The sequence below is a fragment of the Zeugodacus cucurbitae genome, chromosome 5 (assembly GCF_028554725.1).
Source record: "Zeugodacus cucurbitae isolate PBARC_wt_2022May chromosome 5, idZeuCucr1.2, whole genome shotgun sequence".
Classification (NCBI taxonomy): domain Eukaryota; kingdom Metazoa; phylum Arthropoda; class Insecta; order Diptera; family Tephritidae; genus Zeugodacus; species Zeugodacus cucurbitae.
The window spans coordinates 36,705,650-36,721,823 of record NC_071670.1 but is presented as its reverse complement, the minus strand read 5'-3'; the positions used below and the strand labels follow the sequence as shown (position 1 = coordinate 36,721,823).

The window sequence follows — 16,174 nt, the reverse complement described above, 5'->3', positions numbered from 1 at the left end:
TTTTCAGGCGAAAATAAAAGAACTTGGCGATTTAAGCTTTTTTGGAACGGTTTTTGAGTTTCGAAAGTTTTAATTACAATTTTCTAATCAAACTTTTTATTGCTGCATGTGATAGCATTTAACTGTCGAAAAGTGAGGTAGACGAGCGTATATTTAATTGCTGTTTATTGTTTAAGTGGCAGCTTATTTGAAAGCTTTATAGCTTCTTATGAAAGGAAAATTAATTCCAAGGAAGTGTTGCCATAAAAACAGAAGTATATTAAAAATTGTTAATAAAATTAAAACAGTGAAAGCGCAAGTAAAGAAAATATATAAATTAGGTTTATTGTAAAAAAAGTTTATGAGGTTGCCACCTGACTTAAAAATATTATTTTGAAATAAATATTAAAACTGAAATTTAGCAACTTAAATTTATTATAAATAATATAATTTTCAAAATCGTGTGAAATTATAATTTCAATAGAGTTGCCACACTAAAAAAATATTATTCACAAATTAAACCAATTGGCTTCTCTATGTGTATGTATGCGTTTCAGGTTGTTGTAATAATATAAATAAAAATGGCGTTGCCACCTAATTTGAAATTTTGGTTAGGACGTTGCCATATTCTAAAATATAAAATTTAATTGCACTGAAAATTAAAGAATTGATTTTAAGTGCGTGTGGTATAAAAATATGACTTCATATAGTTGGTACCTCATGTGAAAGTTGAATTGGAGTTGCCATATTTAATAAAACTGTTTTGAATTAAGTGTATGAAAGTCAACGAGCATTTGAAATAAAATGAAAAACTTTAATTCATTAAGTTGCCACAATAAAGGAAATATATGAAACAGCGTTGCCATACTTAATAAAGCTTTATTTAACAAAAATAAAAAAAACTGTTGTAATGGGAAATAAGCTCGTTTTAAAAGCATTAAATAATGGAGTTGCCATTATATTGTAATATATTAAACGGCGTGGCCATACTTGATAAAATATTATTACTCTAAAAATTCAAAATCTGACATAGTTTTGATTTTTTTTTTGTAAAGTTCTATACTTTAGATTAAAAAGTTGTCTTCGAATATTCTTATTCCAAATTAAATTTCTTCATAAAAGCAAAAGATTCCCCCTAACCAACTCGTTTGTTATTTTAATCTCCCCTCCTGTCAAACTCCGCACATGTTTATCTTAGATTTCGATTAATGCCAATCGCTTTGCGGCCGAACATTGGTAGTCGGCTGACGTCAACCTGCCAAGTGTGCTCATTGAACTGAGCAGCGTATATCATAATACAAATAGAGACATATACTCCTGCGTATGAGTGTATAGTCACAGTCTAAAAGAAACGTAGAAACATAAAGAATTCGGAGTAAAGAAAAATTAAGTAAACACATACAAGTATATTTATACGAAAACAAATAAACTAAATCACACAAAGTGAATTGAAAATGCAACAAACAAAAGGAATTACAATGCCAAGAAAAACAGCGATAAGACAACCAGACAGCGAGGGAGCGACAAGGGAGACCAACTACTGACTTTTATCTGTTGCGACAAATTACAAAGGCATGTGGTAGAGCTTTGCGTGGCTATTGATTGAGTCGCAGAATTTAGACAGACATTGCAAGTTATCGATATAATGTCCACAGAAGAATTAGTGTATAAATTATTTATACAAGTATATATGTCAGTTTGTTTGTATAACTGTAATTTACTGTCTTTAATGGCAGACTGTGAAGAAATTGAAAGAAGATTTGTAATTCTTTAAAAATATTCAAGACTTGTCGATTTATATTCGGGACCACCATAAAATTCACAATTTTCCGTGAAAATAATCCTCATAAGAACATATCCGTCTATAAAACACTCTTTGAGCACTGGTATGAAACTCCACCAATATTTAGCCAATTCACACACCTTTAAAATAATTATATTTTCGGTATGTGCTTTATTTTGAGTTAAGCCTTTATTATTATAGTTATAATATCAAACAAAAAGCTTCGCCAATGCCAACCGGTACAGGCCCGTAATTTTAATCCCCTAATCATAAACTCAATTTTGTTTATTTAAATAGCACGTGTATGACCTGCAACACATTACACTTGCATTTCTATTAAAAATGTTGAAAGTGTGAGTATAAGAAGTTCTTAAGACATGACTACTTCTTGAGTCAAATTTGTATGAGTAAAAGGCCACTTTAAAATCTTTACCTACATCTACAATATACAAATAAGTCATCCTTCCAAGTATACTTAAAAAGAACACAAACAACACGTTTGACTATCCTTACATATTAATATACTTTCGGCCAAAAGCGCCGGCACATACCCATATCATGACCGTAAAGCAGATTAAATAACCAATAATACTAAGCGTGTTGTGCCCACGCCACCGCTCAGAGCTGTCCTTTACAGCTAGTCGGCCGCAACTGACATTTTCGCATTAGTCTGGTTGAACAAATTTTAATTTAATTCGTTAAAGCATGCAAAGCAAAAACAACAACTATAGCAACGCAGCGACCCTTGGTCCTGGCACACATACAACTACAACAAGCAAATCGCCATGTAACGCATCAGTCGACTTGCATATAAATAGAAAAGACAAGGCTTTTTACGAAAAGTGACAGCAGAAAATTGCTGAAAAATCCCAAATTGTACCACCAGCAAAATTTAAGCTTCTATGGAAGTGATGGAAGTGATATGAATAGCAAGGAAGCATCTTGAAGCGGCAAGAAAATGATAAACAGCAAAGATGTGGGCATAAAAAAGTCAAGGCTTGCAAGAAGTGAGTCGCATAAAAATGGTTTGAGGCGGTGTAAAGCATCAGGAGTATGACGTGGAAGGGTGAAGCAAATCAAAACAGGCGGAAATAAATGGCAAGCATATATTACATAAATTTATATGCGTAGATGTACATATGAGTGTGTGTTTGTATGGCTGAAATTATTCACCAGCTTATGGTTGCTCACATGGAAATAATGCCGATGGGGGTTTTCAAATTTGTAGGGTTATGTTTCGATGAAGGGAAAGCAAAATAAAAGTCGAAAATATTATAATAAAGTAATTTGAGGTGATTTCTTGTACTTTTCCAAATTATATAGCAAAGAGAGAGTGAGAGAGCATTATAAAATATATACGAGGAAAGAGAGAGTGAGAGAGCGATAGAAACATATAAAGAAAGAAAGAGTGAGAAGGTAGTGACAGAAGAAAGAGAACGGAAGAGAGAGAGTGGGAATGCGCAACAAAAAAAAAAATAATATATAATGAAAGATAAAATATATAGAGAATGAGAGAAAGAGAGAAAGAAAGAAAGAAAGGGAATTTGGAGGTGAATGCAAAGGGAACTTAGGTTAGGTAAGGAACCTAGGTTAGAAAGTCTCACTTAGACAAATTCGACTGTCCATTGTTACACCTAGATACTCCTGATGAGTCGGCTAATGTCGATTCCAGTCACTTCGATGTTTCGCCAAAGTTATGCCTAGCGAAGAAGTCGTTTTATCCGTTGTAACCGAGCGATCTTTGAAGAAACATCATTTCTAATATGTCAGAAGACAAAATTAAAAATGATGTTCATAAACCTCACGCTGTCTGATAAAACTATATACCTCCTCATCGCGGGTGTTAATACTTTCGATTTGCAAAGAAAGTAAATGAAGACTGACTACAGAAATGATTCTGTAAAGTATAGTCTTAATTTTTCAACGGCCAACGCAGAGTCTTTCAACCAAAAGTCACACAAACTAGTTGAGAATTCGCAGAAATGAAACAGAAACGAAAGAAAAATAATGCGCAAGCATGCAAGCATAAATGTGCGTACACATGTGAATATGTCAGAAATCAAAAATTTAAACATTGTTCTGCAAAAACAAGAATTGCTCAAATAGCATAAGTATGGCAAGTGCGTTAAGTTCTCTGCTTTACTCTCATTCACTCTCTCTCTCTCTCGCGTTAATTGTTCAACGCTATAGGTTGCGATAATTGTTTAACGTTTTCCGAAGTCGTATAAGAATTATAACTTCAAAAAGAAGAGAGAGATAGAGTAACCACGAAGGAGAGAGAACAAAATAAAGAAAATTTTTCCAAATTTGTAAAAAAAACAGCTTTTTACATAAAAATTATTAAATCCTAAAATATGAGTAAATGAAGAATATAACCATATTTCTTTAAAGAAGAGCTGCAAAATCTTAAGAACTGAAAATATATTTTACAACATGTCATCTCTTTGTGGCAGCATACGCTCTCAAATCTAAACATTCTGAGAAACAAGCTCTTCCACTAAACTAGTTGAGACATATCTCCAACAACTGAAATGCCATTCTAAAATACTTTATGCCGTTATGTACTCACTATGAGTATAGACATTATATTAAATCTTATGTATAATATGAATATAATATGCCACTTCCATAAAAGCAAATCCATTTACATAGTATAGTGTCTACGGCGAAGTAACGAAATTTCATGCAAATAAAATGGCGCGCTGAAGAAGCCTCGAAAGGTTTATGCGCTGCGAGAAATGGCAAAGAAGCGAGAACAAAAACAACTGCGAGCTACCAGCCGTCGCGACTGGGCGACGCAGCACTCATAGTTGCGAAAGCGCCGAAAGGATACACACTTGAAAACACCGCCGACGCCAGTCAGACGGACGCCAACAAAGTGCGGCGCACAACGAAGCAGCGCGCAAAAGATCGGCGAAGCAGCCACTCAACGGCTGTGCTGAAGTGCCAAGAACAAAGAACGCAATGAAAAAAGTTGCGCTACAAAACTAAAAACGCACCGTCTAAAGCGCCGCCACCACCTAGCGCGTGTGCGGGCATCGAACGCTTTGGCGACTTGCCACACAACACACAGCGACTTGCCACACAACACACAGCGCCTTGCCACATGATACTCACAGCCAGGTTGTTGCCTGTGTGGCCGCACTTAGCCGCAGTTGATGATGTATAACCGAAAAATAAACGCAATAAAAGTAGTGGACACACCCACTGTGGTCAGTGAAGCCCTTTTTAAACCTCACCATTAAATTACAATATGTTTTCGTTAAATTTTTCTATATTTTCTCTATGCCACATTGGCGGCATGCTATTTGTCTTTTTAGTTGTGATGTCATTTTGATTAACGCAAACAAAGTTTTTGCAGCACTTGCGGCGGTCAGCAGACAGACAGTAAGCAGTTGCTGTCTGTGCGGGTTTAAAAAAAATCAAAAAAAAAAAAAATCACAAAAATAAAATCGCAAAAAATTCCAAAAAAAATTCAGAAATTCCTAAAATTGTGAAACTGCGCGTTAAAAATGTGAAAAGTACGCTTTAAATAGCAAAGGAATATTTAAAAAAATTTAAATTATTTTTATTGTTGCGAAAGTGCCATGTCGAAGGTTACTTGTTGGCTGCTGTCGGTGTTGCAGCTGCAGCCCGTATTAAAGGTTGCGTATACGCCACGTATTATAGCCGTCATTTAAACGCTTGTTATGAGTTATTATTTGCGCGTAAAGCTGTATTAATTCCACTTTTTGTGTTCATGTGTTCGTGTGTGTATGTTAACTCACTCAATAATCATGGCTTATAGTGCGCATTACATGCTTGTCACATAACACCGCCATCTGCATTACATATATACAAGGAGTGGCGCACAATTTTAATGAGCGCTGTTATAATAAGCGTATAAATATATATGTAAAGTATTTACAAGCGCTTAACTATATCAGATATTGATGCTATATATATTTCATTTGTACATATATATTTATATATACACATATTTACTTTGTATATGTGCTTACCACCGCCATACAAAGAAAAAATAATAATCATATTAAGTCCACGAGTATTTAAAATTTGTTGAAATACCGTTGTAATCAGTGAAAATTACACATGCACGTCAATAATAATTCAGCTGTCATGCTGACGTGCACAGCATAATTATAATATTTAATATAAAAATTACTGAAATTATTTATTCAAGCGTATTTGCTGTCGATATTTCTGTATTTATGCGCATTTAATAGACATTGAAATATATAGTTATAGTTATATATGAATTTAAGTTTTCAATATACTCGAAGCGTGTTATTCATATATGTATGTATATTTACTGGCTGATGATAGCAATATTTACTCATTTTATAATTGATCCATACGCATTAAGTCTGCTGTTTTCAATTATTGAATTCCATAGCATTTAATATTTATTTGAAATAAATAGAAAAATATGAACTCGTGAAACAGTAATTTGATTAAATATCAAGCAATTTTTTTTTTTTTTTTTCAAAGTTTAATATCATGTTGCATTGGTAATGAAAAGCAAGTCAAATATTTTTCACAGCAAGTCAGGTTAAAGGACAATTTAAAAGGAAACAATTCACTTGAAGTGAGTTTGTATAAAAACAGATGTGTCAAAGACAAGTTATTAATGGTTTAAAAATTCTTTCCCCATATTTTAAAAGGTATATATGAAGAATTTGAATCTAGGTTCATCCATTTTTTAATCAACGTTAGGCCATGTATTATTCTTTGTATCATTTTATAAATGTCATATTATGGCCCACAGTTTCATCATCATAGAAATCTCGATTTTTCGAAACGTTAGTCAAACTATATGACATTTGAAGCATGAGAACAACAAGAATACTTGAAATTTTAAATTAATAAATACAAAATAAGATTGGGAACAAAAATCTGACCGATAGAGCGCGATGTTGTCATAATAATCCTAAGAAAATATTGTAATCTCATAAATGTAAACAATATCTAAACCTGCAATATTATTTAGATATTAAAAAGGGCTATTTTCAAAACAAAATTTAATACATTAATGAGTTTTCTCGTACCAAATCAAAAATATGAAGAGTTAATGTTGAATATACTCTATACTTTAGATGAGAGAAGGAGAAACCAATCTAAAGAATAGTGATTGAAACAAATGGAGAGAAATATAAAGCACGAGAAAAATATAGAAAGAGAGAAAGATAGAAAGAGCGATAGAGAAACGTGAAAATAAGAGAGGAAAATATATAAAAATGTAGAGAGAGAAAGAGCAACAGAGTGATAAAGAAATAGAGAAGGAAGTATAGAGACAGTGAGCACTAATTAACAGCTGAATTCAAAGTGAACTTAGTTGGCACAAAATTAGCTGCTAATTATCGTTTCAAATCTGTACGAATCTCTACCTAAACCTACAAATACAGTTGGGTGTTATCCATAAATTCGTATGCACAGTTCTGGAAATTTTCACAATAAGAACGTTAGAGTTTTGAATAATATATTTACAACCAATATAAGACTAATAGCCTTTTCGCACAGCCAAAATAATTTATCAATTAAAAAATTTTGATTGAGAAACTAGTATTTGCCCTTCACACTGCCGGCTACTCGATAACCCATCAGCTGTTACACATTTTTGTTTTTGCTTTTTATAAGAAGTTAGTAAGTTTCAACAGCTGATTGCTATTTTTAACAGCGACATCTATCGTAGTTAAAAAAAAAAAATCAACCAATCGTAAGAACGTATATCGTACGTCTTTGTCGCATTTGATTTTCAATTCGATTAAAATGCCATTAAAAATTAATGTAGTTAGTATTTTTACTTATTTACATAGTGGCATCTAAAGAGTGATTCATTTCAAGGTTCTCTACTTTTTTACAGAAAAAAACACAGAAAATTCAAATTTAATCTACGATGTTTATTATCATTCAAAAGAACATTATTTTGCCTTTATTTTTAAAGATTATCTCTTTCAAATGTTGACCGCTCTTCGTCTCAGATGGTCTATCCGTTGAGTCCAATTCTCGATGACCCGTTGCGCATTTCGACTGGTATTTGGTGAATGACACGCGTGATGTTTCGCTCCAAGACTTAAATTGAAGCGGGATTGTCCGCATAGTCTGAGGACTTTACGAGATCACGAGCTTCAATTTCAGGCATCCAATAGTCGGTTGTCGTGACAGCGTCAAATACCCCAAAGTTCGGTCTTTTGATATAACTGTAATCGAACGGGTATTTTATTATTACAATAAATATTTCAAAAATTAAAATAATACAAAATTCACTTCTTTTCCTAATGTCAATATAAAATTTCTTTGAAAATATTTTGCCTACTAAACAGACGCAAAGCAGCATAACGTTTATTAAATATCTATACGCAATTGCTGCTGTTCGTTGGCAACATTGTTGCAAATTCTCTGTTCCATCATTCTGTGTATGCCAACATTAACATTAACTGCAGGATGGCTGATCAACAGTGCGTATACGTAACACAAAAATGATAATGCTTGCTGCTTACGTAAAACTCCACGCGGACCACACTTTTTCATATTCAAGCCATACATATACATTTATTTATAAGTAATTCAGCAAGTTTGTGTTTGTTTGCTGCCAACTCACATGCGGCCGTGACCACATGTGGTTTCCCATCATGCATACATAATGGATGTGTGTGCAAATTGTTTGTGAATTATATGTTTTTTTTTTTTCGCTGTCACTGCTTGGTATACTTTGTTTCCCTTACCAACGCTGTTATCTGCTACTTCGCTTCTACCATTTCTGTGCTATTTTTACGCGGTTTGCTTGCAATTTGCTCGCATTATATTTGTAGCTGCGGCTGTATAGCTGGTGGGAGTACAGCTATGGTGAATACAGTATTAAATCAACGTATAAATAAAATACGAAATCCACTGAGCGGCAAGCAGATTTTAATCCAATTCAATTTGTGGTTATTCATAAAATTCTACATAATACACCATAAGTGCATATATAATCCATAATCAACAACTTCCGCTTGCACACACACATGGCCTACAAATACATATACTTGTGTTAACAAAATATTGTGGATTTTGTTCGCGTTTGGCCGTGTTTTTCTGTGTGCGCTTCATTAAATCGACAAAGTTTTTCCGAGTGTGTGAGCCTACTATAACGCCCACCATTCGCCGCTCATCGCCCGTGAGTTATACGAGTATAAGGGTGGCGCCCATTCAATAGGCTCTCGAATAAACCGCCTACTCATTCTCTGCCGCAACGCTTGTCAGCACACCCACTCGACTTGTAACATTTAATTTCATTTGCTACTTTATCGATAGTTGTGTGCGTGCGTGTTTGTATGTATATATGTGTTTATATATTTAAATACATTTATTTATATGCGTTCTCGGTTTGTTTGAGTTTACACGCCGTAAAATATATTTATTTATAGCCACTTAAATGGTAAAAAATGTACACTGTTGCATACTTCAAGGCGCAATTTTTAGTTTTTCACATTTTCATGATATTTACACTTCATATATACAATTTAAAATATAAATTTTGACATTTACGAAATTTTGCCGAATTTTGTTATTAATTTCGCTTTCTTGTTTTCTATATTTTACAGCTCGTCGGTGGCGAATTTGATATGGAATTAAATTTTGTGATACAAGATGCACAAAATATTAAACACATGCTAGAACTGCTCGATCATTGTCCGCCAAATCTACAGGTAAGTGCTTGAAAAATTAATTATAACTAGACAGTAAGGTTAATTTAAGGAACTCGTTACTGAATGAAATGATTATATTTTCTTCGCAAGAATTTCGACTTTCCGACCATAAACCTTTAAGATCTAAATACATATATGAAAGTTGAGCTTACAAGGCTCCCCTTTATCGCTTTTAAAATCTGTGGAAAGGTTTCAGGAGAAGAATGATAATCAGAATTGTTTTAGTCAATGTTGCCATATTATATGTATATATGATATTTTAATCGCTGAACTAGTATTAAAGAAGACCTTTAAGTTGTTTGCTTTGTTAACTAATTTGTTTTCGTAGTTTTATCTTATAGTGTAACCCTACCGAGTCCTCTTCGTTTATCCATCTCTTTTTAATATTTACATTTACATATAGGTGGCAACTCTGTAAAAATATTTCTTTAGTAACACTATTTTAAATTACTAATGAAATTTTAATTATTGTAAAAAATAAATATTTTTTAAATTTATTTTTAAAAAATATGGCAACTCTATAAAAAAATTTTTTATGACGCTTCAAAATACCGGTAAGCAAGATAAAAATTAGCATTAAATTGGCAATTTAAAATAATCCTTATTTTGGAAGTTATCTTTGGAAGCAGGTGGTAACTCTATATTTTTAATTTTTAATTTTTTCATCAATAAAATTGCTAAAAATACATTTCACGAATTGATGTAAAATTAGTTATTTCACTTGAGTTCTTCCACTGTTTAATTAGGTACAAGTGGCAGCGCTATAAATATTCAACTCTCAGTAACTTAAAGATTTAAACTCGAAAAAAAATTAATCTGGTAATATCTATTGGATATGAAGCTTTTCAAAAGGTGAAAGTGTCAAAATCACGACTACGCAAAAATTTTAAAATTACTGTCATGACAGTACTACCGTTCTTATACATACATACATACACATAAAAAATTTTGACTTTGAAAAAAGTCAAGCACATCGAAATTTGCGACATGTCACCAGCGCCGTTATTATTATAAAAAGGTGTAAAGCTCAGCGTAAAAAACCCATGTTTTACTGCTGCTTCTCCAACGGATGTGGCAAAGTGGTGAGCTCGCAGCATAACTGTATTTCCTGCAATAAAGCACACGCACTTCGCGCTGCGAAAAACTTAAATCACATTTATACAACATAAAAGTAAAAGTTATTTATTTTCAACTCATATTTTTCCATTTCATTGTGTTGTTGTTATTGCTGTTGTTGCTCTTGTTCACCTGTGACGCTAATTTGTTATGCCAAACACGACACATTGCCGGCGACGTGAGCGGCATGCGAAAGCGTATACAAAGCGCTGCGGCAGCAAATTTGAGATAAACATGTGTGTGTGTGTGCTGATCTGTATATGTGTATGTATGAGTGTTACCTTGGTCAAAGGGCAGCTGAGCTGCGAACTCGGAGGCGGCAGGGCAAAATATAATTTACTACTTTCTTGTGCATTCGTTGGTCGTAAAAAGGATTTATTGTCACCGGCGTTGCTGCTGCTTGCCTTCGCAATACACCTCCGCCTCGCTTGTTGTGCCTCCTTTCCCCTCCTGCAGTCCCTCTTCCGCTGTATTTGTTAGCGCTTGCGATCTGTAAGCGTTGTTTCAACACTTTTTGTTGTTGTTGTTGTTGGCGTTGCTTTATTGTTTTTGCCGTTATTATTTTTAACAAGCTCGCCTGTTACTGTTACTACACCTTGACTTACCGTTAGATGGCCGCATGTTGCCTATCGGCTTGAACGAAATGTTCAAAAGTCACAAATTGCCTGCACACCAATGTCTACCTCCGCCTTCCGTCCTCCACAACACTTCATTTGAAATTTTACACAGTCAGATTTTTTTGCTTTTGTTGCTATGCTGTATGCTTTCATTTGTTTGCTTTACACTTGTTCACCTGCCAACAACAGTTATGGTGGCAGCCGTAACGGTAACAGTAACAGTAGCAGTTAAAGTGGTAATACAACCTTTTTGCTCTTGTCCTTGTCCCATTTCCGCTTCAAAACATTTGCTACATTTTGAAATTTCTTTGCTGTTCTTATTGTTATTGCTTTTGTTGTTATTGTTATCTTGTGTCGTGTGTCGTGTAGGTGTAAGCCGATGTCTGAACTTGAAGTTTAACAAACGTGCAAGTAAATGCCCAGCGGTAGCTGTAGCTGCCGATGAGCGCTGTGTTGTTGTTATTGTTATTGTAAAACGTAGTAAACATTGTAGCCCACAAAAATTTACATGCCTATAAATTGGCAAACACACTTAGCCACAAACAAACATAGTTTATGATTTTGTAATCCTTTACTGCAACAAATAACCGTTATGCAAAGGAATTCGGTTAGCTCGTGTTTTCAATAGTTGAGCCAATTAAGTTGTTCAATTGAAGGCTACTGAATTTCAAAGAGATTTTTGGGAGGTCAAACATTTTTCTACTTAGTTATATGCTTATTAGGGTGGTACTTACGAATCAAAAGTTAGATGAAAAATATTTAGTATACATTTAGGGGTTGAATGGGATTGTAACTTTAATTTTCACAAGGTTCAGTCTTCGCCATTAGTATTTAAAATGGCTTAATCAAATAAAGGAATTTTTATAGAAAACTCCGAACCCTAATGCTTTTGTTTTTATCCTCTTTATATGGCGACGAATTGTATATGGAACATACCCTAATTTTGAACCGGACTGAACTGGCTTTTATTCAGCAAGTACATAAGTTCATTAAAGCGGTCGCATACAGTAGCCTATTTATATAAAGTTACATAACATAAAGAAAGCAAAGAAAAATGTAAGAATTTGATTTTTACATTTTATACTTTTTACACAAATACTCTATACAGAAGAAGAAGATTTACAAATGAGTATAAATTTCAAATTTATTGATTACTAGCAGACCGCTCCGGCCTCCTACGGGTTTAAACAAACATTTCAAGAATTATAAGTTTTTAGACACTTATACACACTCTCACATACAGATGTATGTACTTTGCCGTTTCTTGCGTGGATTCATTTAAAAAAAAATAAAATGAGGAAAATTCGAACGTGAAATTGTATTTTATTTGCAATGAGCTAAAACTTGATTACGCCCTCTAGCCTTTGATATCCAGTGTCTTTCTCTCTGATTATGCAGGCGTTCAAGTTCGACGCCCTAGTGCGAGCTTGTATATCTCTAATATTTTGTTTTTCAAGCCGCTGCTTACAGTCCGTACTCGACTCTCAAGCGCGTACTTGGCAGGTTTGAATTTTTTTCAGTAAGCTGCTGCGAGCGCTCATTACTCGACTCCCTTGTACGCGATTGCGATGCGAAGAGAAGAGAAGGAATGACTTGCAAGACGATTTTCAGTTTCAGATTAAGATTCTCCATCACGGAGTCTTTTTGATACCCTCACCTGGGAACTATTTCCCGAAAGTTGATATTTTAAAAATAAAGCCTATGTTACTCGGGATGAATGTAGATTTCCAATGGTGAAAGAATTTTTGAATTCGGCACAGTAGTTTTCGAGTTTATTCATTACAAGCATACATACACATCTTTCCTCTTTATAATAGTAGCATAGATTATAATATTCTTTATTCCAAATTGGGTTATCTCTATGTTTTTCCAGACTTTTTGTAGTATTTTGTTCCAGTTTTAAAATAATAAAATAGTATATGTTCGCAGAACCCTACAATACAATACCGCCTACAGTCAACCATATAAAATACACAGCCGCCATTTCAAATTCATAAATAAATGTTTATAAGCATTATATTCGAAAGATAATAAGTCAATTTTATTTATTATCTCTCATCTCTCTTAGCTTCAAGAGAGTTCTCTCAAACCAAACACATATGTAAGTGAACAGCTCCGAATTAATTAGGCGATAGACACGCATACAATCAACCGCATAGATACATGCAAGCACTTACATAATTAACTGGTTAACCCATTAGTCATGAGTGTACATGCATAATCAACCAAGCGACAGATCCAAACGCAAATCAACTACTTAACTAAACGACTAACTGACTGACTCGCTGACGCTGTGGCCGACTATGCCGACTTGCCACATCATGCTGTTTTGGCTTGCCGCGATTGCTGTTTGTTGTTAGGTGCCGCATTTAACAAGTTGCCACCACGAGTGCTCTTACTATAATTTCACACAAACGAAAACAACAGCAACAGCAACAGCAACGCGACTAAGCATTTTGGCGAATGACAAGCGGTGAGGCTTCATCGTGTGGCGGCTTCTTGGTCGAACACCCGCTTGCTGCGCGGTCGTTAGTCGCTGGTGTTGTGTGAGTGTGTGTATGCTCTTAGCCAACTTGGCTTTGTGGTTGTCAACTGCTGTCGACAGCAGGCTATACAGCCATGCCAGGCGGTGTCAAAAGGTACTCACTGTTGTTGTAGGGGATTCGCTCAAGTCCGCTGATTTTTTATTATTGCTATTATTTTTATATTTTTATCCCATTTACTTTTTTATTTTTGTGGCACCAACAGCGCGCTTCACAACCCTTTTGCCACGCGTCGCCAATTACCGGAAGCTGCTGTTGCATAAATCTTAAATAATTCGGGTCTGTTTTAATCTCCAACGCGGTAAGCGTGAGTTGGACGCTTAATTTTTGGCTTTAAACCTTTTGTTGCGCTTAAGAGACTAAATTACGGAGTTGCAGCAATTCTTACGAGGTTGTGTTAGGAACTTAATTTTAAGGTATTTTTAATAAATTTTGTATTTAAATTTGTTTATGGTGTTATTGTGAGTATACTTTTTCAAATATGCGCCGTTTCGTTCGATAATTTGTTTCCATCTAGACGGCAACTTCATAATACCCCCTCGTAGAAGCCTCCCTCCTTATTTGCGAAGAACTCGGATAGCCACTTTTCACAGGCTTCTTTTGAGTTCAACTTTACACCACCAAGGGCGTTAGCCATGGACAGGAACAAGTGGTAATCACTTGGCGCTATGTCCGGGCTATATGGTGGATGCAATAAAACCTTCCATCCGAGTTCCCGTAGATTTTGACGTGTCATCAACGAAGTGAGTGGTCTGGCGTTGTCCTAGTGCAACACTATACCCTTCCTGTTGGCCAATTCTGGACGCTTCTGGTCGGTCGATCGCCAGCATCAAGCGGTCCAGTAGTTCGCAGTAGATGGTAGAATTAAGCGTCTGGCCGTATGGGAGCAGCTCATAGTGAATGATTCCCTTTCAATCCCACCAAACACACAGCAAAACGTCGATGGCCATCAATCCCGGTTGGCCCCTGTTTGAGACGATTCACCGACCTTCGACCACGACCGTTTTCGCTTGATATTGTCGTATGTGATCCATTTTTCGTCGCCAGGCACCATCTGCTTCAAAAATGAGTCGAGTTCGTTCCGTTGAAGGCGTTGATTCGGTCCAGAAGTTTTTTTGCGTCAAATCATACGGCACGCAAACATCAAGCTTTTTTTTTTGTATCCAGCTTTCTGTAGATGGTTTAAAATGGTTTGGTGACTAACTCCCATCTCCTGCGCGATGTCAGGAAATGCCACATGCCGGTCTAACTCGATGTTTTCCATGATTTGATTGGTATTCGTCGTGATTTGACAGGTCTTCCGCCGGCTGGCGGTGTGTGTTATTGTGAGTATACTTTTTCAAATATGCGCCGTTTCGTTCGATAATTTGTTTCCATCTAGACGGCAACTTCATAATACCCCCTCGTAGAAGCCTCCCTCCTTATTTGCGAAGAACTCGGATAGCCACTTTTCACAGGCTTCTTTTGAGTTCAACTTTACACCACCAAGGGCGTTAGCCATGGACAGGAACAAGTGGTAATCACTTGGCGCTATGTCCGGGCTATATGGTGGATGCAATAAAACCTTCCATCCGAGTTCCCGTAGATTTTGACGTGTCATCAACGAAGTGAGTGGTCTGGCGTTGTCCTAGTGCAACACTATACCCTTCCTGTTGGCCAATTCTGGACGCTTCTGGTCGGTCGATCGCCAGCATCAAGCGGTCCAGTAGTTCGCAGTAGATGGTAGAATTAAGCGTCTGGCCGTATGGGAGCAGCTCATAGTGAATGATTCCCTTTCAATCCCACCAAACACACAGCAAAACGTCGATGGCCATCAATCCCGGTTGGCCCCTGTTTGAGACGATTCACCGACCTTCGACCACGACCGTTTTCGCTTGATATTGTCGTATGTGATCCATTTTTCGTCGCCAGGCACCATCTGCTTCAAAAATGAGTCGAGTTCGTTCCGTTGAAGGCGTTGATTCGGTCCAGAAGTTTTTTTGCGTCAAATCATACGGCACGCAAACATCAAGCTTTTTTTTTTGTATCCAGCTTTCTGTAGATGGTTTAAAATGGTTTGGTGACTAACTCCCATCTCCTGCGCGATGTCAGGAAATGCCACATGCCGGTCTAACTCGATGTTTTCCATGATTTGATTGGTATTCGTCGTGATTTGACAGGTCTTCCGCCGGCTGGCGGTGTCGTTGTCACCCGCTCTGAACCGACGAAACCATTCCTCCGCAGTTCGAAGTGATAGAGTACCATCCCCCAAAACACCATTAATCTCACGGAACGTTTCTCTAGCGGTTTTGCCTTTAACGAAGGAAAACTTTAAAATAGCGTGAATTTCGGATTAGTGAACTCCATGTTTACACGTCTATAACTGTTGAACGCAATATCCAAACTAATCATGCATAGCGTCGTTTTGGAGGTTACGTCAAGACCTTTAAAGATGAAGAGTATTGT

The 16,174-nt window shown here is 35.9% G+C and overlaps 1 protein-coding gene and 1 non-coding gene across 5 annotated transcripts in view; one reads left to right on the top strand and one right to left on the bottom strand.

Moving 5' to 3' along the window:
- The window catches only part of LOC105219154 (neurobeachin), a 185,866-nt gene that overhangs the window by 58,697 nt on the left and 110,995 nt on the right, over positions 1 to 16,174 (top strand). For all 4 annotated transcript variants that reach the window (XM_054231108.1, XM_054231109.1, XM_054231107.1 and 1 more), the window contains exon 2: positions 9,349 to 9,453. In XM_054231108.1, coding sequence (XP_054087083.1) covers positions 9,349 to 9,453 — 105 coding nt within the window. The remainder of the gene's footprint in view (positions 1 to 9,348; positions 9,454 to 16,174) is intronic.
- LOC114804849 (small nucleolar RNA U3) lies at positions 3,462 to 3,676 on the bottom strand. The gene has a single exon (XR_008471629.1). It is a non-coding gene; the product is annotated as a small nucleolar RNA U3 (small nucleolar RNA).